Source organism: Aythya ferina, assembly GCF_964211825.1.
Source record: "Aythya ferina genome assembly, chromosome: 6".
NCBI classification, from domain to species: domain Eukaryota; kingdom Metazoa; phylum Chordata; class Aves; order Anseriformes; family Anatidae; genus Aythya; species Aythya ferina.
In genome coordinates this window covers 13,863,258-13,885,750 of record NC_140303.1, presented here as the reverse complement: position 1 = coordinate 13,885,750, position 22,493 = coordinate 13,863,258, and the positions used below count along the sequence as shown (strand labels likewise).

Genomic DNA, 22,493 nt, shown 5'->3' with positions numbered 1-22,493 from the left:
AAAGTTCTTTTTTCATGCAGATTTTACTTCAAGAGGCTGCCTCATTTGCATTCAGATTCAATGCATACAAGCAGTACAAGAGCTTGTAAAAACTTACTTTACTTTCAGATTGCTTTCATTGTTCATGCCTTAAAAACTCAAAGCAATGTCCTAAGAATACATTGACACTAGAACACAAACCTGAACAGCAACCTGATACACTATAATCGCTCAGCCATTTTTCTTCTTTCCTTTATAAGCTCTCTCTGAGCGAATTTTCTATAAAGTGCCTTTTCTCCCCATAATTCTTTCCAGATGACACCTTTATCCCACTAAAAATATAAATAAGTATCTATACTGGTTTATACACCCATCCCTAACTCCCAAATTTACTGCCAAACTGGTACTATTTTGTTACAAACCGTCTCAAAAGTAAGCCAACAAATTAATCAAAATATCTATTTGGGAGGGCACAGCAAGGAAAGAAAAGCCATTCTATTTCCCTACCAACTTTCTCACCTCTCACTAAATCCTGCATGAACAACAGGAAAACAGTAAGATTTTCACCTACTGTAAGAAATGCATTAATGTTACTCCTACCACTTCTCAGTTTTCCTGCTAGCCATAAAAGTCTAACAGAACATTCCAATACACCAATTTTACATTTGGTCAGAGCCTTTTGAAATGCAAGAAGACATCACTATTTTCAAAGCAGAAGATAATAATGGAGTAAAACTCAAAGCTATTATTTTACATCACTGAAGACAATTTATATTTCTATAAGTGTAAGACGAACACCTTTTTCATGCTGTTCCTCCATATCTAAAGCTTTCTGGGTAACCTAGATTCAGCTGATAGTTTTGCTTTATAGGATGCATAATATTTTGCTTTGTTTGGCGAACAAATATTGCCTTTGCCACTTCTGGATCCATGCTTTTCACTTGCCTGTCTCACCTGCCTCAAATTATAGGTCACTTGGTCTAACAAAAGCTAGAACACTATTTTCTAGGGAAAAAAAAAAAGCAATAAAAACAAATGGCATTGGTACATAGTCAACAAAATGCAAACATCCAACGTTTTCGTATAAAAGGCAGTTTTTAAGCTACTACCCAGTTTCAATTTCTACATGACTACCGGAGCACTGTTAAGAAACAGAGTCCATGATATACTTTTTATACCTTGAAAACTAGCAATCACAAGAATTATGCATAGTCTCTCTACATTTATCTTCAGAAAGGTGAAAGCACCGTGTTAAAGTACAATCACGACAACCAAAATTTAATTTAAAAAATTTTCCACACACCTGGATAATTCTTTCTGCTTTTTCCTGTAGCTGTGCTGATAATGTCTCCTTCTCCTTTTGGCAAACAGCCAGTGACTTCTCCCTCTCCTGAGTTAACACCTGCAACTTCTCATGTAGTGATGCTGTTTTTTCAGCTTCAAATTCCTCCTGTATTAGTGACATATAATTTGAATTATACAGGGAGAAAGAAAAGAGAAAAGCAAACAAAAAGAGCCATACACATCAACACATTCCCCCTTTTTTGTTTAAATACACAAAGCCTTACCTCAGATTAATTAGCAATAACTTACACAGTTAAAACCCCAGATCAACAAAGTAATGCCAAAACTATGATTTTAATGACAAAATTATGATTTAAGACTAGTTAAATAAATTAACTACCTGAGTGCACTTCCTAAGACCCGTGTCATTTCAAATTGCTGAGACAATAATGAGAAACAGAAAACTGATAGATGGAGACAAACAAAAGCCACTTTCATCAACTGCAAGTAATACAATATGCATAGCACTGAGTTCCACACAGGACAAGTGATTTTCAAGAAAAAATTGTAAATTTACAACATATAACTTGCCTACCTCAGAAGAATGTATCTACTCTAGATATGACCCACTCGTGAATCAGCAAATAAGAGAGATGAAACAAGGCCCAGGGATCCCTTCAGGAAGAGGCTAAAACGAACCCTGCAACAATCTGAACTGGGGAATGAGATGTCATGATCACACTACAAAAAATATATGCAAGTTCACATCTATGAACATCAATAAACTCCATGGTGAAAGATACTTTTATATATATATATATATATATATATATATATATATAGCATTAACCTAGATCCTTTGTGGAGGATGTTTATACTGAGCAGAGGTAAGCCATCCATCACCACCTCCTCAGCTGATGACTACATGTTGCTTGATGAAACCATAAGGTCTGCCATCTCAAGCAAGACCAAGACCAAGACTTTCATTCAAGCAATAACAATACAAACTCCTACCAGGAGTCCACAAGGCAGAGCAAAGCAGAAGAGCCATGTCCATCATGATTACAGACTCAAACAGCAGAGTGCCTAGCTGTAGGCAAGACAGAAAACACAAAATCATAGAAACATTAAGGCTGAAAAAGACCTTAAAGATCATCTGGTCCAACCATCACCTTACTACTAATGTCACCCACTAAACCATGTCCCCAAGCACCACGTCCAACCTTTCCTTAAACACCCCCACGGATGGTGATGCCACCACCTCCCAGGCAACCCATTCCACTGACTGACTACTCTTTCTGAGAAGAAATGCCTCCTAATTTCCAAACTAAACCTCCACTGGTGCAACTTGAGGCCATTCCCTCTAGTCCTATCACTTGTTATCTGTGAGAAGAGGCCAACCCAGCAAAGAGTGTACCCATCCAAGACATGGGCTGTCAACTTCTCCAGGAGAATACTGGGGGAGACTAAGGGGTCTTGCTGAAGACTAGGTAGAACCAAGACAGTCTCTCCAACAGTCTGCCTATTCTTCTCAGAAGCAACGCATCCACTAATACAGAATGTAAGACTGTACAAAAGAAACTCTGAATGACTTAAAGCACCAGATTTCTGCCAGATCTTCCATCAGTTTTCCTGCTTAGAGGGAAAAAAACAAGGAAACTGGCTGGCGCAAAGACAACCCCATAAACAAGCATGGGGGAAGTAGCAATGAAGGATCATTGTAAAAACCTGTAGCAGACTATAATGCAGCTCAGCCTGACATTGCCAAGAGATGCAGTCAGTCTCTTCTGGGACAAGAAACTGGTCATCAAGGTAATCAACATACCAAAACCAACCCACATAGTCCTGTAGGGAGGACAGCAATGGCCCTACCACGAGCAGCTTTTCAAGATGCACTTCAAGATAAATGTCCTCTGAATCAAAAGATAATCCACAAGACACAGAGGTATGAGATTGAATCTAAGTGATAGGATCTTGCAGCAGGCCAGAGGCAGGAAGTTAAGAGGAATTATCTGCATGTCCACAGCATCCAGTTCCAACTGTTTGTGCAACTCTTAGGAAGCATCCTACTTCAGGTTGAAGAGATGAGAGATACAGTTAAGGTTCTGTTGACATTTCTTAAGGAGACACAAATACAGAGGATGGTAGATAACCAAATATAAAAGTTATTTTTGATCAACATGTTGAGTTCAACACATGCTCAGCACAGCAATAACAGAGATGCATACAAGCATTGATGTTGGTGTTGGTGAGTTTCCCTCTCTCTTCTGAACCACAGTGCATCTTTCCCACTTATAACTGAGTGTGCTTGACACCTAACCAACCAACCACGGCATTTGGCATGAAGCACAGATGACAGGCAATTACTACATTATACATGATGCCAAAAAGAGATAATTTTTAGATATTCTCATCAAGACGAAAGTTTGGAATCAAAATGATGAAAGCAGAAAAGAACAACAAATAAAATTCACATGCACAAAGTGTTCAGACATCAAACAGTTGACAAAAGCTTAGAAAACTGAACATTTTTTGCTGTACATACACAAGTGCTGTAGACAAGGAAATACTTGGTTGATCAAGGATACAGTCTCTGCAGACACTAAGAAGAAAATCAAGTTCCAAGCAACAAAATGAACATAAATCTACACAAGGACTGTTTCTCAGAGCAAACACTTAGCACTGATTTTTTTTTTTTTTTAATCTAAAGGGCACCATTTCACAACCAATTCAGGATTAAGTGAATCCTATGGTAAATACTATAACTCCTTAACAGAACACTGTATTATTTTTAGCACTGCTTTTCTAGTTCTAACACTGAGAAGCAAGGAAGAGAACTAATGGATTGCCTTTTAAAGATCATACAGCTGAAATACAATAACATATACTAATTGTTCATTTTCAAAAAAAAGCAAGCTACCAGTACATTCTCTGAAGTTCATTTTAATTAGACCTTACCTTCAGCTGTGCTATTTGCTGCTCAAGGAGCACTTCTGACTGACACTTCAGCAGCTCAATCTCTTCCTGGAACTGAAGCTGTTGCTTCATTTTTACCTCCTCAAACTGAGACAGAAGAGCTGTCCTCACATTTTCTACTTCAGAGGCCGATGCAGAAGCATACATCTGCAGACAAGGGAATAACAAAATATTTGAGCTAGGGTTATAACTAAGGAAGAAACAAAAACAAGCCATAAAGCCCAGAGAAACTCGTAAGAGAAATTTCACAATAATTGTCTCCAGACATCAGAGCCATACAGAACTGCTATCTATCATCATACTGACTATGGAAAAGCAAGTCAATAAGAATAGGTAAGAAGCAACAAAAATACATAAGGTACTAAAGATCTCCTATATTCATGAAACCATCAAGTCAACCTAACAGACCCCACTTATTTTTTTCCTCAACAGACATATGCCTAAGAAAAAAAAAGGCTAAAGTCAAAGAGACCTGATAGCAGCCTTCCAGCACCCAAAGGGTGCCTACAGGAAAGCAGGAGATGGACTCTATCATGGAGTACGGGGGATAGGACAGGAGGAAACAACTTTAAACGAAAACAGGGTAGGTTTAGATTAGACATAAGGAAGAAATTCTTCACTCAGAGAGCAGTGAGGCCCTGGCCCAGGCTGCCCAGAGAAGCTGTGGATACCACAACACTGGCAGTGCCCAAGACCAGGTCAAATGTAGCTTTTGAGCAACCTGGTCTGGTGGAAGATGTCCCTGCCCACAGTAGGGGGGTTGGAACTAGAGGTTCTTTAAAGTCCCTTCCAACCCAAAGCATTCTATGATTCCAAAACAAAAAAGAACAAGAGGAGGGAAAGAAATACACCAAGAGCATACTTGTTGCAAAGAGGATTAATTGTTAGGTAACTATATTTAATGCTTTTCTGCCATGAGTGACTATATTTCAAACAAGGTAGTGCACCAAAAATGTACAGAGCTTTCCCCCCAACACCCTCTAACTACACTCTCTAACAAGAGTCACTGTAGTCACTGGAATAGAGAGAAATCCTGTTTCTTGAATCAAGGGCTTAAGACATTTAGTAATGTCTTCAGAAAAGAAGTTTCCACTTTTTAGCCTTCATTGTGAAAGTAAACATCAAACTTACACATAAACATTTTCAACAAGAAATTGAAAAGCTTTAGTGGCAACAATGCAGTTTGAGATCTTCCTTGAGTAGACCTATTTGAAAAACATTACCTACTATAATTTCACTAATAAAATACATGAATGTTAGTGAAGTTGCTCACTAATAAAAGCTTAAAGTGAGTAGTTACTTTCCACAAATAGTTAATAACCCAAATCATTATTTATTTACTTGTGATCAAATATGCAAGCTTTAAAATATTGAATTCAGAAGGACAAGAATTAAAAAAAAAAAAAAGCAAGTGCTCTCCCACCCCAAAGGTAGAGAGGAAACAATATAGACAAGGATTTAAACTAAAAAAAAAATAAGGCTAATGTGCATATATGAACTATTAAGTTCTTTTTAGATATAGCATGGCTTACAAATATTATTTTTGTCCCTTCTTACCTATTGACACTATTAGAAGAAAACCAAAAAAAAAAGCATCTAGGAATGTTCCCTAACTTCTAAAATTAATAAAACTGAATTTACTCAGTGTGAATGAATGGCTTATTTCAGGTTCAGCTATTTGCAATTCTCTGACCTCTTGTTCATGTTCATGCTGTGCTTTTAGTTTCCCCAGTTCTTCCTCCAACTCCCTGGAGTATTCCTCCTTATGTTTCTTAATTTCTGCCTCATGAAGATCCTGAAGTTCTTGCAGCGCCTTTCTATGTTTTTCTTCCATACGTACTACTTCCTCACGTAATATATCCAGGGCTAGATCTTTTTCTTCTTCCAACAAACGTCTCTGATTTTGAAGAGCTGTTTTCAAATCATTCTGTATAAGTATTAATTTAAAAAGGGTAAAAAAAAAAAAAAAAAGTTATAAAAGTACAAATATTTTTGTAACTCATTTGTAAAGTGAATGTCCTTTTGTATCAAAGTTTAAGTAAACATGATCAACGTTGCCTCATGAATAAGAAGTATACACACACATGCACATACTCTGTATCACTGAAATGGGTTTATGCTTCCCATCTCTAACAGTTCTGTAAGTCCCCTGCTTTTTCTGGACATGGTGAGAGAAGTCAAAAAATGAAACTAAAACCACGACAACAAACATTACAGCTATCTGGAGGATCCTCAAGTATCAGCTATGAAATAACAGCCTTCTTACCTCTTTGACTTGGAAAAATTTTGATATCATTTTTTACATACCCAAACTATAAAAGATCTCAGATGTCTGTCCATACACACTTGTGCTTTGTACTCCTCCTTTTAAGCACCTTAACACAAGACACACACACTCACCAGCCACTCCCCAAATCCCACCTAGGACTCGGAGTACCTTTCTTCTATTCTTCCCCTCAGGTCTATACCACTAAGGAGGACCTTGTGATTCACAGAGATGTACCTTAACCTACAGAAATACATTTACTCAATACCACTCAGTTCTAAAGAATTACATGGTAATTCTACTAGACAGAGGAACTCCGAGCCACAAAGCAGAGACCCTCCAATTGGAAATTATGTTAAACTTGCATCTCACGTATATTCTCCATACACTGAGATAGAAAACTCATTAGTCTGAGTGTTTGGGGAAGGGATGACAGACAGACTTTTTAATCTTTGGTTTCCTACTTCAACTCGCAGTATGACCATGCAAGTTTTAGTGCTGGCACAAAGGAGCCTGTAGAAAACACCCTCAAAGAACAAGGGTAAAAAGTGATCCCATGCATTTCAACATTTTCTCACACTTAGCCAGGCTTAAAAACATAACATGAAATTTCACCTTCTATGTTAAGTTCTCTTTCTGACTCACCTTATGAAATTCTTCTGCTTCCACAGCCATAGTTTTAAGTTTTTCCATATGCACAGTAGCTAGCTCAATTTTCAAATTGTTTTGTGCAAGCTGAAGTTCCTCGGCATACTTTAATTTCAACCTCTCTATCTCTTGAGCCAAGTGTGCCTGATCCATTCTGTCCTTTTCACGGAACTGTTCTGTGTGATGCAGCTGTAGCTTCTCAAGAACCTGCCTGTGTTCATCTCTTATATTCTGAATTTCTGACAGGTAGGATGACTCCAAGGAATCCAGGTTTGATAAGTGTTTAGCCTCCAGTTCATCAATTTGTGCTTGATGTTTTGTCTGCAGTTCAGCAACAGAAGCTTCAATCTGAATCTGATGTTTACTTTCTAGCGTAGATTTTAGCAACTCAATTTCAGCTTGGTGCTTTGTCTGAAACTCAGTTGTAAGAGACAAAATTTGCTGCTTATGCTTTTCCTGTAACTGCTGACTTTGGAGTTCTAGCTCATCAACATGTTTCTTCTTCAGCTCTTGGAGAAGAATCTCTTGCTCAGTAGTAAATTTCTGAGTCATAGCTTTGTGTTCCTCCATAAATCTACATTATTTCCAATAAAGTTGAAAGAATATTGTCAAAAAGGCACTTTTTGTTGAAATAACAAATAAAGAGGTAGGCCTTATTTAGCCTCCACACCTTCAGCTTTATGTTTCTAATACATAGCTAATTCAAAGCAAACCACAACGATGATTTCACAGCCACATAAGTTACAGTTTAGGCAATGTAAGCTGGTCATATCTGGATATTATTAGTTAGACTGGAACCCCTATTAAATTCCTACTAATACAGAGTAACATGCAAACCTTGCTCTCTCAGTCTCATTTAAAGCCCATTGATGGGGTAGTACAGGAAATTAACACTGACAAAGAGGCCACAAATACAAGATGAATTTCAAAACCAGTTTGAGCAAATATTGCCATACAAAAGCATCTAGGAAATAGTACATACATTTCAAGTGTGTGCCTTATTACTGTTTACTTGCAGACAACATCTCTAAATGTATGAGGTTTAGACTAAGACTTAAAACCACTGTGGAAGCATATGAGGGAAACATGAGCTTCTCCAAATTAATCTCAGCTTTCCGAGGTCTACTTAAAAGCTTGATGGAGAAGATTTAATATCTTAAATGCTCCAATTTGCAGTAATCATTAATTATAGTATCAACCATCAACCTCAGCATTCAGTGGATAACTAAAGCTTCATTTACTGGGGAAGGCTTGCTCAAATTCGTTTGAATAGTTTGAACAACCTTGAAAATATTTCAAGAATTTTCCCATTTATATGTCCTAAATGTTTCCTTTCCTCTAAGACTAATACAGGATTTTCATCTGCATGGTGTATTCTTAACTGAAGTGAAATATAACAGTCAGAACTAGACCACGTTTGCTAGACTAGATTTAATGCATTTACTTGAAGTAAAATTCTATAGAAACTGTAATGGACAGCATTACTGTTCCTTGATAAAGCTTTACATATATAAGTAATCTGGTGCCATCAAGTGACAAACCTACATCACTGTCACTTCCCAGATTTAAAATAAGAAAACAATATCTGAATGAGAGACTAATCATTCCTCATGAGTACTTGAGCATTTTCACTTAAGACTTACTTGTTTTGTGCTTCCGTAAGTTTCAGCGCACATTCTTTCTGCAGACAAAGCATGGCCTTTTCCATTTCTTCTTCCATGAGCACTTTGGCTGCCTGCAGATCACTCTCATATTGTTCCTGAGATTTCTGGATAGCCTGTGCACTTGCAAGACTGTCCTCCAGTTGCTGCAAGTTGTTTTGCTGCTCTTTTACTAACTTTTCTAATTCTACAATTCTGGCAGCTTGGTAATCTTGGAGCCGATTCATTTCTGCTTCACGAACTTCAAATTCCTTTTGCAAATTCTGTTTCTCACATTCCAATCTATTTTGCAGTTCTACACGCAACAATGATAATTTCTCTTCTGCTTGGATTCTCTGGCCCTCACTTTCATGTTTCCATTTATTCTCTTTTTCTTTGTACATAGTCTCTATTTTCTGGATTTCTTCTCTGGCTTCCCTTAATTCATTCTTGTGATTCTCAGCAATTTTATATTTTACCTGCAAACACATTTATTAAAATTGCATAAAATAACAGAACCCAACTGAAGTAAATACTCCCAGGCATTTAATGTCTTGGAGAGATTTGATTCTCACAGACAAGTCACTCTTCCAAACAAAAGAAAGGCTAAAATGAATTCAAGTACCTATAAATTGACAATTCACTTTTAAGAATTAATTGGGGTAGGGGAAAAGAAGAGAATAAAGAATTCTGATTGTTTGCTTCAGAAGACAGTCCTATCAAAACCAGAAAATGCTTTGTGGTAACATATTCAGCAGAAGGGCTTTTTCTATCTGCCTGCCACATTGCTTTCTGCTCAATTTTCCATTACTGCGTGATACATCACAGTATGGAAGTGCATGACCTTACTTAGACCTATCAAGTGCTGCTCCACAGGATGAACTTATGTACTTGCCTGTATTAGAAGCAGTGTACATATGCTTGACCCACATTAATGAAAATGGTAGACTGGACCAACCCTTGAAACATTTGTCCCCTCACGCTGTCTGTGCTCTTAAATGCTTAGTTCCCTTGCAGGTTAACTTTTCTTCAATGCTAATATGCTCTGAACTTCAGACTTGCATTCCAGTATCAAAGCGTATCCATGCAACTCTATTTAAACCTGAAGCTACCATCACCAACTAGGCACATTTTAAAATAAGTGCCACATGTACTTCTCCTGGCCTACCTAGCAGATCTGCACTTACCCAACTCTATACAAACAGCCCTGTAACTTGGATTACCTGTTCCATTTCCCTTTTCAGATGCTTCTCATTCTGCACTGAAATATCTTTTTGTTTAGCAATCTCTTCCTTTAAACGCTTTATTTCATCTGAAAGCTCTGCAATATGCTGTTTCTCAGAGTGGAGGAGAGAAAGCTTGACTTTGTGCTCTTCCTCCAGCACAGACACTCGTGTGGCAACCTCCATTTCAACTTGACGTGCTGCATCTTGAGCACTCTGTAGGCGTAATTTGGTGATTTCTGGTGGAAAACAAAACAAACAAAAAACACTGAAATGACTTTCTAGAATTTATTTAGCAGGTCACAGTAATGCACAGTAATAAAGCTGAATATTATCAGGGATGCAATTTATCAGTAGTCATACTAACTAGAGGCAAACAAGAATCACAGATACAGTTGTGTGTTACATAGTTAACTGTGAGTTATGGATGAGTTAAAACGTGTGTAATATTGTGCTCTCAGAAGGAGGTTGCAAACACAAGAAGAACTGCCATGATTCCTTATCTGCACCTCAACAATACATGCATTTCCTATTGAATACGAGCCGGCATATTTATATAAATTACAAGAGTGCTTTTTTCAAGAAAAGCAGCAACTGTTAAGAAATTAATGCGACTTATGTGGCTAGTTTTATGTAAACTTAGCTGTAAGAGGAACTTTATCTTGAATTCTATAGCTAAAGTTACCTATTGTAAATTCTGTTCTCCATAAATACTTTCCTCTTTGTTCTCAAATTCATTCCAATATGTATACCAACTACTGGAAAATGTGGGAGGAAAATAATATTGAAGTTAAATGAACAGAGGGCAATCAAATCTATGAAAAACACTGGCAAAAGAGGTGTGGAACAAAGAACGGAAGTTGATGTATTCTGTGGAATGAACTGAGAAATGTCCTACTTCACCTAAACATATCAGGTATTTAACATGCCTGACAGATTATATTTATTTGAAAGTTTTAGTGTTTTAGTGTTTTTTAGTGTTAATTCACAAATTGACATCAACCTTCTAGACATCAAGTCTAGACATCATGTAAACTTAACTCCTTTTAGCAACTGCTCCTCAGTTGCAGTAGGTTTTTACCACAGAATAAGCAACTTCTGGTCACCACATCTTTGAAAGGAACCTTTTTCATTTAGGTAATTAGTCTCCTAGACAGCCTGGCTGTATTATTTCTGAGAAGATCATGTAAGACAACATTATAAGCTTTGTGGATGTGACAATGTGCTGTCATCTGCTGCCTCCACCAATAAAACCTATTATCATAGAATATCCAGAGTTGGAAGGGACCCACTAGGATCCTCAAGTCTAACTCCTGGCCCCACACAGCTCTACCCAAAAATTCAGACCATATGACTAAGAGCACAGTTCAAACAGTTCTTAGAGCCCAACAGGCCTGGTGCCATGAACAACTCAACATAACCATAAAAGTCAAAAGCAAAGTGCTCAACATTAGGAATTAAGAAGTGTTAAGTGTTCTTTATAAAAAAACAAACAAACAAACAAAAAAAAACAACAAAAAGTTAATTTCATCAGATAACCTTTAAATATTTAAAGAAAAGCATAAGCCACACAAGCAGCTTACCATTTTACTTCCCAGTTTGTCAGTTAATCTTACCTTTGATATGTTCATCTGAAAGCCTAGCACGGAGCTGCTCAAGTTCTAAACAATGCTTTCTTTTCATTTCCTCTATTTCTACTATATATTTGTCTGACAGATCCTTCTTCATTTTCCTTAGGTCCTCTTTATATTGAAGTGCAAGGGAAGACCTTAATGAATCTAATTCATGTTTGTGCTGTTCTTTAAGTTGTACCTGCAAACAGGCAAGTTCTTCCTATATAAAAAAAATGGATTAAAAAGACATCTTCAGCTTTGCGTTGAGGAAACCATGCCAAGATTCTTTCAAGGGGAGCAGTAAATTAATTGCACTACGCAGCGTGTGCTTGACATGTATCTATCTGGCTTACAAAAACCCTGCTGATTTGCTCCTGCCACTTCATCTGCTACTACTGCAACAGAATCCCTCGAGGTATATATGCTCTGGAATCACACGACAAGTCAGCAGAGTTTCAGGAGCCATGTGACAGTATAATAGAGAAGGTCCCACAAGCATCTGGGTGGAAGAACCATCAACTCTCAACACTAAAGAGACCCCCCCCACCTTCCCTACATACAGAGCCTAGACATCAATCTATGAATGCAGTTTCACACTCAGCTAGGAAACAAATTACAGCAATTTAGGAAAAAATTATATATACTTCTCATTTGTTTTATCACTGAGATTTTGTGTATATTACTAATGAAACTGAGCTCATGCTGTCCTGTTTAGGTCTTGTTTCCTCACTAAAAATATTAATATTTTTAAAGGTAATTTAGAAATCTTAAAATGAAAAAGAAATCTTTGGGAACTGTTAGACAACTTCAATTAAACCGAACGTAAGTTTTATCTTAAACTTACAAGGGACATGAAAATAGACGTATACGTAAAAGAGAGCAAATTAGTGTCTACACTTCAGAAAACAGAGAGCAATGAAAAGCACAATCACTACAGAAGCTACAGAGAAAAACTCGGTGAAATCTGTACTTGTGTGGAAGAGATTTGATAAGAACTCTGTCCTTATTAGGAACAGGGTAACCCCAATAAAAGACACACAGACCCTCACATTTGATCTATTCTAATTTGGGAATTATTTAGAACTGATGATTTAATACACATTTGGCAAAAATAATTAAGCCATAATAAACATCTCAAATATAATTAACTTTCTTGATAACTGGGAATTAGACATAATTTTCATACGGATCACATATTGACTAGAAGAACTTCAATAGATCAGAAATACTACCTTATGCTGCTCCACCTGTTGACTTAGCTGATGAAGATGAAGATCTCTTCTCTCTTTCTCAGCAGTCTCTCCAAAAACTGTGACAGAACTAAGAAGAGAAAGAGTTTTAAAGTCATATCATGTGTCACAAATTAGGTTAAACAAACTTGCTGACTTACAATATGGTATTGAAAGTAGGCAAAGAGCAACAGTAATAGCTACATGGGAAAGCATCCTCCACGTTCACAGAATCATAGAATGCTTTGGGTTGGAAGGGATATTAAAGATCATGTAATCCCTCCTTATTACATTACAGCTGAAGGCTGCCCTTGAGCTCCACTTTCCCCACCAGCCCTTCCTTCTTGGTGAGGATAAGGTCTAGCATAACAATGTCAGTGCTTCATGTGACACCCTCACTGTCAGGTACTGGAACAAACTCTGGGCTGTATGTAAAGATTGGTTGCCACAGCTTTGAATAAGTAAAAATGACTTCCAAATACTAAAACTGAAGAATAGGCTGCTTACAGCAGGCTTAGTGTCCCACATGTCTTTCTGCTACAGGTTTGGTACCAGTAAAAATAGGGATTGCTCTTGTGTTCTCTGGAGGCTGCTTGAAAGGACTTTGCAAATCCTGGTACTTTTGCAGAGGGATTATGTGGAAGTAACTGATTAGCAACTTTGTGGTAGAGAGTTAGAAGAGACCGTCTCAAAAGAGGAGAATAAAAGTTTTCCTTGTTGAGGGGAGTTTTATATACTTGTTTCTGTATCCTTTCATAGGAAGATAATCTACTTCAAAAAGTTTATTTTATTCATTTTATTCTCAATGTTTATGCCTTGCTTTTCAAGGAAAATCACTTATAAATGCATATTGTAAATTGGGCTGCCTTACTCAGCTCCACTCAGCTTCATGAATCATGGAATCATTTAGGTTGGAAAAAAACCTCTAAGTCACATGTCCCTATCATGTCCCCCCCATCTAGTCACATGTAGATCACCATGTCCCTAAGCACCACATCTAACCGTCTTTTAAAGACCTCCAGGAATGGTGACTCCACTACTTCCCTGGGCAGCCTGTTTCAATGCCTCACCACCCTTTCAGTGAAGAAGTTTTCTCTAATATCCCATCTAAGTCATATTCAACTTCCATTGCTGGCTTTCTAACTTCAAATCACCTCATGTCCAGTCCCAACATACTTAATGGCTAACATCACCTTTTATACAAATGAATGGAAGCACTCCGTCATAACATGAGATGAAAAGAAAAGGAATAGACTACCTGATACCCCCTGCTTGATCCTGGCTCATGACCGCCTCCTCTGACAATGAATATTCTTTCAGTTCTTCCAGTCTCTGTTGCAAGAAAGTCAATTCTTCTCTGTAGTTTTCTTCAGCAACTCTTAACTTTTGTTCAAAGTAAAGTCTCAACTGTTCTAATTCAGTCTCATGCTCATTTTTTCTTTGCTGACGCTGCTGTTCAAATTCTTGTTTTAAATGCTCTATTTCTTCCACCCGTGATGCACGAGCCAGGAGCTGCTCTCTTAATTCTGGAATAGAGACAAGAACAATGTAAGTACTCAATAGTGTACAGCTCAAGAAGTCATTCTGTGAAGATCAGCCAAATTTTAGTTTTTGAGATGGCAGCAAAACGCTATCCTGCAAACTGCATAAGGAAATGAACTTCTGAAAACCAAAACTTTCCTTCCTCAGAAGACAGTAAAACAACTTACACCATTTATACTGCATTCAGAGAAACCACTATCACAACAATCAAAACTTTCAACAGACTGTTAGCCTCCCTAGTTTCTTTGTGCCTTGAGCTTAGGCCATTGACATGTAGAGCTCTGCAGTAATGTTTAATCTTCAGTCAAGATCATTTAATTTGCTCCATGAGAAAACTTCCAAAGAAAAGCAACTTTAGCACAGAACTATGCAGAAAGACACGGCACAAGAAAAAAAAAGTCTGGAATACTTTAATAATCATTTGGCTATCCATCAGAAGCTTGCACAAAAGCCAAATTCACTGGATCAAAAAGCCAACTAGACAAAAAAAATAGAATCATAGAATCATTAAGGTTGGAAAAGACCTCCAAGATCATCTGGTCCAACCATCACCTTACTACCAAGGTCACCCACTAAGCCATGTCCCCAAGCACCATGCCCAACCTTTCCTTAAACACCCCCATGGATGGTGACACCACCACTTCCCCTAGCAACCCATTCCAGTGGGTGACTACTCTTTCTGAGAACACGTCTCCTAATTTCCAATCTAAACCTCCCCTGGCATAACTTGAGGCCATTCCCTCTAGTCCTATCACTAGTTACCTGTGAGAAGAGGCCGACCCCCAGCTCCCCACAACTTCCTTTTAGATAGTTGTAGGGAGCAATAAGGTCTCCCTTGAGCCTCCTCTTCTCCAGACTGAACAACTGCAGTAGAAAACAGTCATCTTGGCTGCTTCAGCAAGCTACCCTTTATCACAGCACAGCCCCAGAGGATGCCACTCAAGAAGCAATGTAGCTGATTGTCACAGTATGTTTTTGTATACCCCACCAGAAAACACACGTGGAGAAAAGAATCCTCACAGCAAACATGCAAACAGAAAGAATATGAGCAGTAAGCACATGGCCTAAGTCTGCTTCTTAAGGCAGCCATTGACAGGTACAGGGACCAGAGGAATCAAGTGACAAGCAGGGACTGGTGAGAACACTAATGGCATAGGCAAGGAAAGTCCAATCTCAGGTAGGTGTTACCTAACCAGCAAAGTCTGCTGGCATAACATTAACATAAGAAAGCATTAGACAACTTGAATTAGAATATAATTTTTTAGTCAGCAGCTAGGTAATTGGAATGCTGCTCTGTGTTCTGAAACCACTGTGCTAAGTCCTCAAACCAGTTCAAATGCGTTGTCAAATGACGACTTGAGTGGAGAAAAGTAGAGTAAAACAAAACAACATTAAGATCTCCTCATGCAAAAAGAGATACCCTCACCTGGAACATGGGCTTCCATCTTGGATTCACCATCTCAAGCATGATGAAGGAGAAACAGAAAGGGTCCAAATAATGGTAACGTGAGTGATTAGATACATAGAAAGACATTTGAAGGGTTAATAAAGATTAGGGCTACTGAGAGGGAATATAGGAGTTCAAGCAAATACTAAGTCATGCTGTCTGAATACAAAGGAAACACATACAGCAGTGTTAAAATCATGTTGCCTAGCTGTTTTAACTCTTCAAAATTAATTCTTTCATTTATTATACATCTGTTGTGCACATACACCTGAGAGATTCACATTTCATTTCAAGCAAAAGAGTGTCAACTGATTACTACACCATAAAGTTGACTATGCTAAGTTTAATAATGTCAATAAGAAATCTTAAGATATATAGAGCTCACCATGTCACATTTTGTCAATACCCCAGAGATTTTCTTTCAAGCTTTAAAACTTTAAAACTTTAATGCAGATACATACAAGACTAACCAAAAAAAAAAAAAAAAAAAAAAAGAACACTGCTCCTGTTTAAGTGATTTGTTTTTTAAAATTAAACCATCCTTTTGGAAAAAGCAGCTTATTTTTAGCCTTGCAGGAAAACATCATCATTCATTCTGATTTCAGTAGTATTACCTGAAGGTTGTTATTCTATTTTTAAAATACAGATATTTAATCTGAAGCTTTTCTATATCTAAGAATTATGTGTTTCAGAAGATTCAGAGGACGGTGAATCTCCAGTTTGAGCATCAATGAAAAAGGCTTTTATTTAACTCATCTCACAACTGAAGAGGAAATAAAACATTTTTACCTCAAGACATAACCTAATCACTCAGTTTTTGAAAGATTTCTGCTTTAAAAAAAAAAAAAAAAACAACACTGATCTCCTAATTATATCCAAATAAAAGAGAACACCTTCACAGTTACAAACTTCGTGAAAACCAAGCAGTCATCTTTACTGTCTAGCTACAATTAACAGTTTTCGCAACTGAATTTATAGCCCTTTTTCTAGTGAATATAAATAGGAGCACATTCCATAGATCAGCATTTTCTCCATTTGAACTACATTACATTTAAAGCTGCAATTAAAGCGTTTTTCACTAAAAATTTTTATAGCATGCAGGGGTAGAGCAGGAGGGAAAAAGAAAACGACAAGAGTGAGCATTTTGTCACAGCCACACCACGCTTTCTGACATTGCAGGACTGACTAGTCGTACAGCGCTGACTTGCCTCTCACTTGAGAAACCTTCTAGGCACGCAATCACTAGGGTATAACCTACTCTACACATCTGTGACCTAGATGTGTGCTTCTGGTACATGATTAAAAGCTTTTCATATCAACAACGCATAGTTCCATATGAACAAAACGCATCCAGTTTGAACATACCATTTAACTCCTGCCGATTTGCTCGGGTACTGTCAAGTTGAGACCAAAGCTGCCTGACTTCTTCTTGTGACTGAGTCTTGAATTCTTCATGCATGTTATGAAGTTTTTCCAGCTATGGAGAAAAAATAAATAGTTTTGTTCTAATTGATTATTATCATGCAACATAGACAGTTCTGTCAGGACAAGGTAGAAACACTAGTGACAAACAGATTCTCAGATCCTGACCCAGGTTACCAGAGATACTGAGTAGTACTTAACTGTTAGACCTACACCTCTAACAGAGAGTTTTGTTCCCGATGCTGTATTTGTCATCACTAGCAAGAATTAAGTATTAGCTAGATAAGAAAGTAACTTAGGAACCAAAACATCAAGTGCATTAATACAGAAGGAGTGGCACTGAATTGCAGAACAGCAGTTGTGTTCAGAAGATTCTGAATCCCTAAAGACCCAGAGTATATACCTATTTTATGAACGTACTTTGCATTTTCTTTAAAACCCCTAAATACAAACAAGTTACCTAAGTGATGAGTATATAGTCTATTTTTGTGACACACAGAGTAATCAACCCTTCAAAGCTAAGAAATTCTATTTACCTCCTTCTGAAGATTCTGCTCTTTTTCTTGGCTTTTCATCTTTATATCTTCTAGGAGTTGGTTATGTTCAGTCTGCAGCTGTTCACGTAACTTTGTGATGGCTAACTGGTGCTGTTTCTCAAGATCTATACATTTTACTATAATTAAAAAGTAATTCTGTTACATCACCATCCTGGATGCTGAATAACCTACGTAACCATACTGTGATGAAAATAAAAAGGCATATGTCCAGACAGAATGCTGGCTTATGACATTTCCTACAGGATTCACAGCCATACATGACAGTACTCCCATATCATTACAAAAATCTTGAAAAATAAAGGGTTTCAAAGTCTAACATTTCTACACAGAGCTACCTAGTTCTCTATATCCCACACTGTTAACTAAGAGGTAACCAGCAGTAGTACCAGAGAGATGAGCATCTGCTCTCTGTATATATAAACAAGCACCTTGAACTAGAAGCACGTTTACCAGGAAAAGGAAATCAAACATTTCTTTATGGACTACAAACACAGAATTCCTCCAACAACCCTCAGCAGCAAGAAGTAGAACAGATGACCAGGAAGGACTATGAAGACTCAGGTCCTATTTTCAAGACAGTCTCATGCCATCAACCCAGTTTTGAAGTAATATATTAATATATTTTATATTTGCTTTTTATGTCTGTTTTAGAACACTTAGCTTTCTTATTGTTCAATAAAGAAAAGCACTTCCCAGACCATGACACTTACATTCAGACTGTTCCTTCTCAAGAGAAACATGTCCCAGCTCCACTTTGACCTTTTCTAATTCCATTTCCAGAGCTTTTTGCAGTTCTGCCATCTCAGTCTGATGTTTTTCAGAGAGCTCTTTGCACATGTTTTCTAAATGCATCTTGGACTCTAATTCCCAGTCTCTTTTGACAGTCTAAGAGAGCAAGATATGAACATTGTTAAAGCAAACACATTTAGTTGTTTCCCCTCCACCCCCCCATTTTATTTTTTTTAAATAAATATGTTGTAGAGGCAGGACTTTTTTCACTAAACTAGAGCAGGAAGAAGTTCCATTTTTTCTTGTATAAGAACAGAATTTATACCTCTAATATCTGGATATGTTTCTCTTCCATTTCCATTTCTATTTTCTTTCTCTGATCAACTGTGAAATAAAACACTATTTATTAATAAATGTATATAAAATATCTTGCTTAAATGACAAGCAGAAATATAGGTGAAATACACATTTTCAACATCAAACTCAGGTCTTGAATAGGTAGGCATGCAGCAGCATAAGGTGCTGGGCTCTATCTAAACCCATTACGTAAATCTACTGTTATGTATATCCCAGTAAGTCACTTCCAGTTTAGAACATGATAGATATTAGCAGTTAAAACTGCTAAGACAAGTCTAGAGGTTAAAGTCAGCTTAATTAGCAAAGCGAAGTTTACTTGAGTCTAAGGGATATGAACCACCTCCTTTATTCCTAAACATATTTATTCAAATGCGTATCAATATCATTTTAGTTGCCAGTATTTCATTGCACAACATTCAAGTGTTAGAACCATCTGTATCTTCAGAGACATGGCAAAAGAATTAGCAGGCAGCAGCAAGTAGCAACCTCTTTTCAAGTGTCTTTTAAAAATGCCTAGGAAACAGAATGGAAGTCAGATGCTATTGTCTGCTCCATTGTCAATGACACCTTCTCAACTCCTCCCCAGATTCTTTCCAACTTCCGACTCAGCACCTTTCTTGGTCTGTAAGAACTCTGGAAAGTGCTATCAGTCCCCTCCTCACAGCTGCAACGTACTGTTGCCTTATCTTAAGGCATTACTTGAAGTTTCTCAGCGAGAAACAAGATCCCAGAGACTGAGATGGTACCAGCTATCCAGCCAGTGGTCAAGAAGAGGACAAAATTTCATCTATGTTAAAAGACAAGTGTCACAACACCCAAATGAGTCAAGGCCATGCCCAATCACCACCTCCCTCTATCCTTCCAGGTAACAGAATCCATAATTCTCTCCTCTCTCCTGCCTCACCTGATTCTGGACTTTTCTCAGTCCCTGCAATCAAGCACTCTGAAGCAGTTACATTCCTATCAAGTTACAGCACCAAAATGTAAAGAATACTGATCCTGAGAACTACGCCCAGACCTCTTCCTATTCCCAAATTCCACCATGCCATCGGTTCATTGTACTGGTGATTGCAAATGCCTTTCTATTCTTGAGTCAAAGAGACAAAGCACCCAAAACATCATCCACCTCTCAGGGAAGGACAACTTTTCCTAAAATTTGTTCAGTAAAATTGCTGCAGGCCTTATCTTTCTTCAGAAATTTTCTTCTGATCTGGGAGGGGGCAAAAAAGTCTCCAAAATGCCCCGACCACCATCAGCAGGCCTTCAGTTCTAATAGCTGCACCATTCCTCTTGGTCATGACAAAACACAACCTGATATCAAATACATCAGAAAAAACAGCTGGTTCAATTTCTCACTGAGCCTTTCAGTTCCTTTCCAACTACTTTCTCCTACTTTTGAAACATAAAAGCATGCAAGCCAGGAAGAATTTTCTATCTTGTTGGGAACATAGCAGCCAATGTTGACTTAGGACAATAAAAGACCCTTAAACATATAGGGTAAAAGCTCTACACTTTGCACCGATTAAATTCTTTGGGACATCTCTGTCTAACGCTTCCTAAAACCAGCTAGTTTTTTCAGTATTTTTTTTTTCTTTTTAAATCAGAGGTAGTAACAAAACACCAATGTAGCTGAAGAAGAATTAAGGCTAGGTCTAGACAACTTCATTTTTGCATGTAAGATGTCATCGTGCACATGCAAGCCTAGCCAATGCCCCTAATCAAGGCAATGCCAGCTTTCAGTCAAAAGGCCAGCTCTACACCCTGATAGCAAAGAATAGAATAATACTGATTGGATTTCAATTTTAATACCTAATTCTTGCTGATACTTTGACTTAAGGTCTTCTTTTTCCTTCAAGCACTGTTCTTTAATCTTCTCCCACTCCAGCTGATGGCGGCTTTGCAGAATTGCTACTTCCTGAGCACGCTTATCATTGAGCATCTCCCGTAGCTCCACAAGTGCAGTTTCCTTTTCTTTTCTCAAGTTAGACTGAGTAAGCTCAAGCTGAGAGGTGTGCATATTATTTAAGCTTAGGCGTAAAGCTTCCAATTCGAGACTGTGCAGGGTCTGTAATGGAGAAGAAAAAGCATGTCCCTCTCCTGTTCACTGTTTTCATCACTAGCTTCAGTCTGAATTGCTTTCAACTACTAATGCATCTAAGTTTTGCTTTCCTGTAGTTGAAAAATGTTTCTTCATGGCAGGGACAGAACCCCAAAATCAACTGACTTCTATTACAGATTTAAAAATTATTTTCCATGTAAAGTAGGTGGTTTCCCTTACCTGCCTCTTAACTTTATCTCCAACCAAATACCTTGCATCTGTCCATTTCTTCACAATTTCTTCACACAAGCACACCACATCCCTTCATTGTCTATTACGAAATTCCTCTTATTTGCTATTGCTTATAAAATGATTCAAAGCAAAGTTCTAAAGTGGTATTGAAAAGTGGAAATTAAATTCACCAGAAGTATTAAACATCCATCAGTTAGAAATGGCAGCTAAAACAGGCTGACAACTTTCCTATTCCTGGATAAACTACATAGTATACCAGTATCTTGTAATTAGACTTATGACTAGACACGTTCTTAACCATTTCTACTTTGTATTTACTGGAAGTGTTCAAAAGCCCAGTAAATACTTAGGGGAAAGTCAGGCTTACATACTTAAACACAGAAGTAACACAAATTACATTAATGGAATATATACATTAATATATATTTTATTTTTATAAATTTGTCAAACTTGACATGAAAATTGACTGTTTTGTCTTTTTGTTTTTTTTAGGCCATTAATTGAAGCATCAGATTTCCTTTGAAATTAATGTCAATATACAATAGCAGTGAGGATGATCCTAGGGAGCTCTTTCAGAACATATCAACTACTGCCCACTAAAGAAACATTCTTAATTAAATTTCAGCATTTCATAAAATAGCATACACATGAGAAACAAAAAACTATAAATCAAGGAGCCTTCTCTTTGCAAGAAATACAGTAATTACTGTGTCTCTTTATTTTACCTGTGATTGGAGCTGGGCTTGCTCAATCTCTGTTTTGTGTGTGGCTGCCATTTGTTTCTGAAGTTCATCCAACAGGTGTTGGTGTTCTCTATTTAGTGAAGCACGGAGATCCTCCATTTCCTCTTCATGCTTAGTAATTAGTTCAGAGATTTCACGTTCATGCTCTCGTTCATGTACCTGCACAGAACACTCAGGTAAAGGTTTTTCTTCAAAACAGCGTTTGTTAGTCTCACTAAAAAGTTACCGGTCAAAATCTTCCCTTCCCCAAGACCCCAAATCAAAGACAAATAAAAACAGTTACAAATAGATTTTTCCACCTCCAAAACATTATGGACAAACTAATCTTGCGTTGTTTATTTTTCTGAAATAAGCCTGATTACCCCATTTACCTTTTTTATTAAAGCAAGCTGTTCTTTTCTTTCTTCCTCTAACTTCTGCTGCTTTTCAGCTCTATCTTTTATTTCATTATTTAATTCTTCTATCTGAAAACAGAGATAGAAACATTTGCAGTGAGTACTTTAAGTATTCTGAAACCCAAAAACTGCCATTATTGGTGTTGCCTACCT

The 22,493-nt window shown here is 37.5% G+C and overlaps 1 protein-coding gene across 4 annotated transcripts in view; it reads right to left on the bottom strand.

The window, feature by feature from the left end:
- Nucleotides 1-22,493, bottom strand: part of PCNT (pericentrin) — a 79,348-nt gene that overhangs the window by 42,591 nt on the left and 14,264 nt on the right. For 2 of the 4 annotated variants that reach the window (XM_084524325.1, XM_084524327.1), the window contains exons 8-24: nucleotides 22,317-22,409; nucleotides 21,928-22,104; nucleotides 20,722-20,977; nucleotides 18,881-18,939; nucleotides 18,537-18,711; nucleotides 17,806-17,942; nucleotides 17,213-17,324; nucleotides 15,827-15,859; nucleotides 14,117-14,384; nucleotides 12,862-12,949; nucleotides 11,633-11,849; nucleotides 10,017-10,255; nucleotides 8,797-9,272; nucleotides 7,151-7,727; nucleotides 5,933-6,166; nucleotides 4,222-4,386; nucleotides 1,283-1,429 (exon numbers count right to left, since the gene is read on the bottom strand). In XM_084524325.1, coding sequence (XP_084380451.1) covers nucleotides 1,283-1,429; nucleotides 4,222-4,386; nucleotides 5,933-6,166; nucleotides 7,151-7,727; nucleotides 8,797-9,272; nucleotides 10,017-10,255; nucleotides 11,633-11,849; nucleotides 12,862-12,949; nucleotides 14,117-14,384; nucleotides 15,827-15,859; nucleotides 17,213-17,324; nucleotides 17,806-17,942; nucleotides 18,537-18,711; nucleotides 18,881-18,939; nucleotides 20,722-20,977; nucleotides 21,928-22,104; nucleotides 22,317-22,409 — 3,453 coding nt within the window. The remainder of the gene's footprint in view (nucleotides 1-1,282; nucleotides 1,430-4,221; nucleotides 4,387-5,932; nucleotides 6,167-7,150; nucleotides 7,728-8,796; nucleotides 9,273-10,016; nucleotides 10,256-11,632; nucleotides 11,850-12,861; nucleotides 12,950-14,116; nucleotides 14,385-15,826; nucleotides 15,860-17,212; nucleotides 17,325-17,805; nucleotides 17,943-18,536; nucleotides 18,712-18,880; nucleotides 18,940-20,721; nucleotides 20,978-21,927; nucleotides 22,105-22,316; nucleotides 22,410-22,493) is intronic. The other 2 variants (XM_084524326.1, XM_084524328.1) reach the window with 1 other exon arrangement.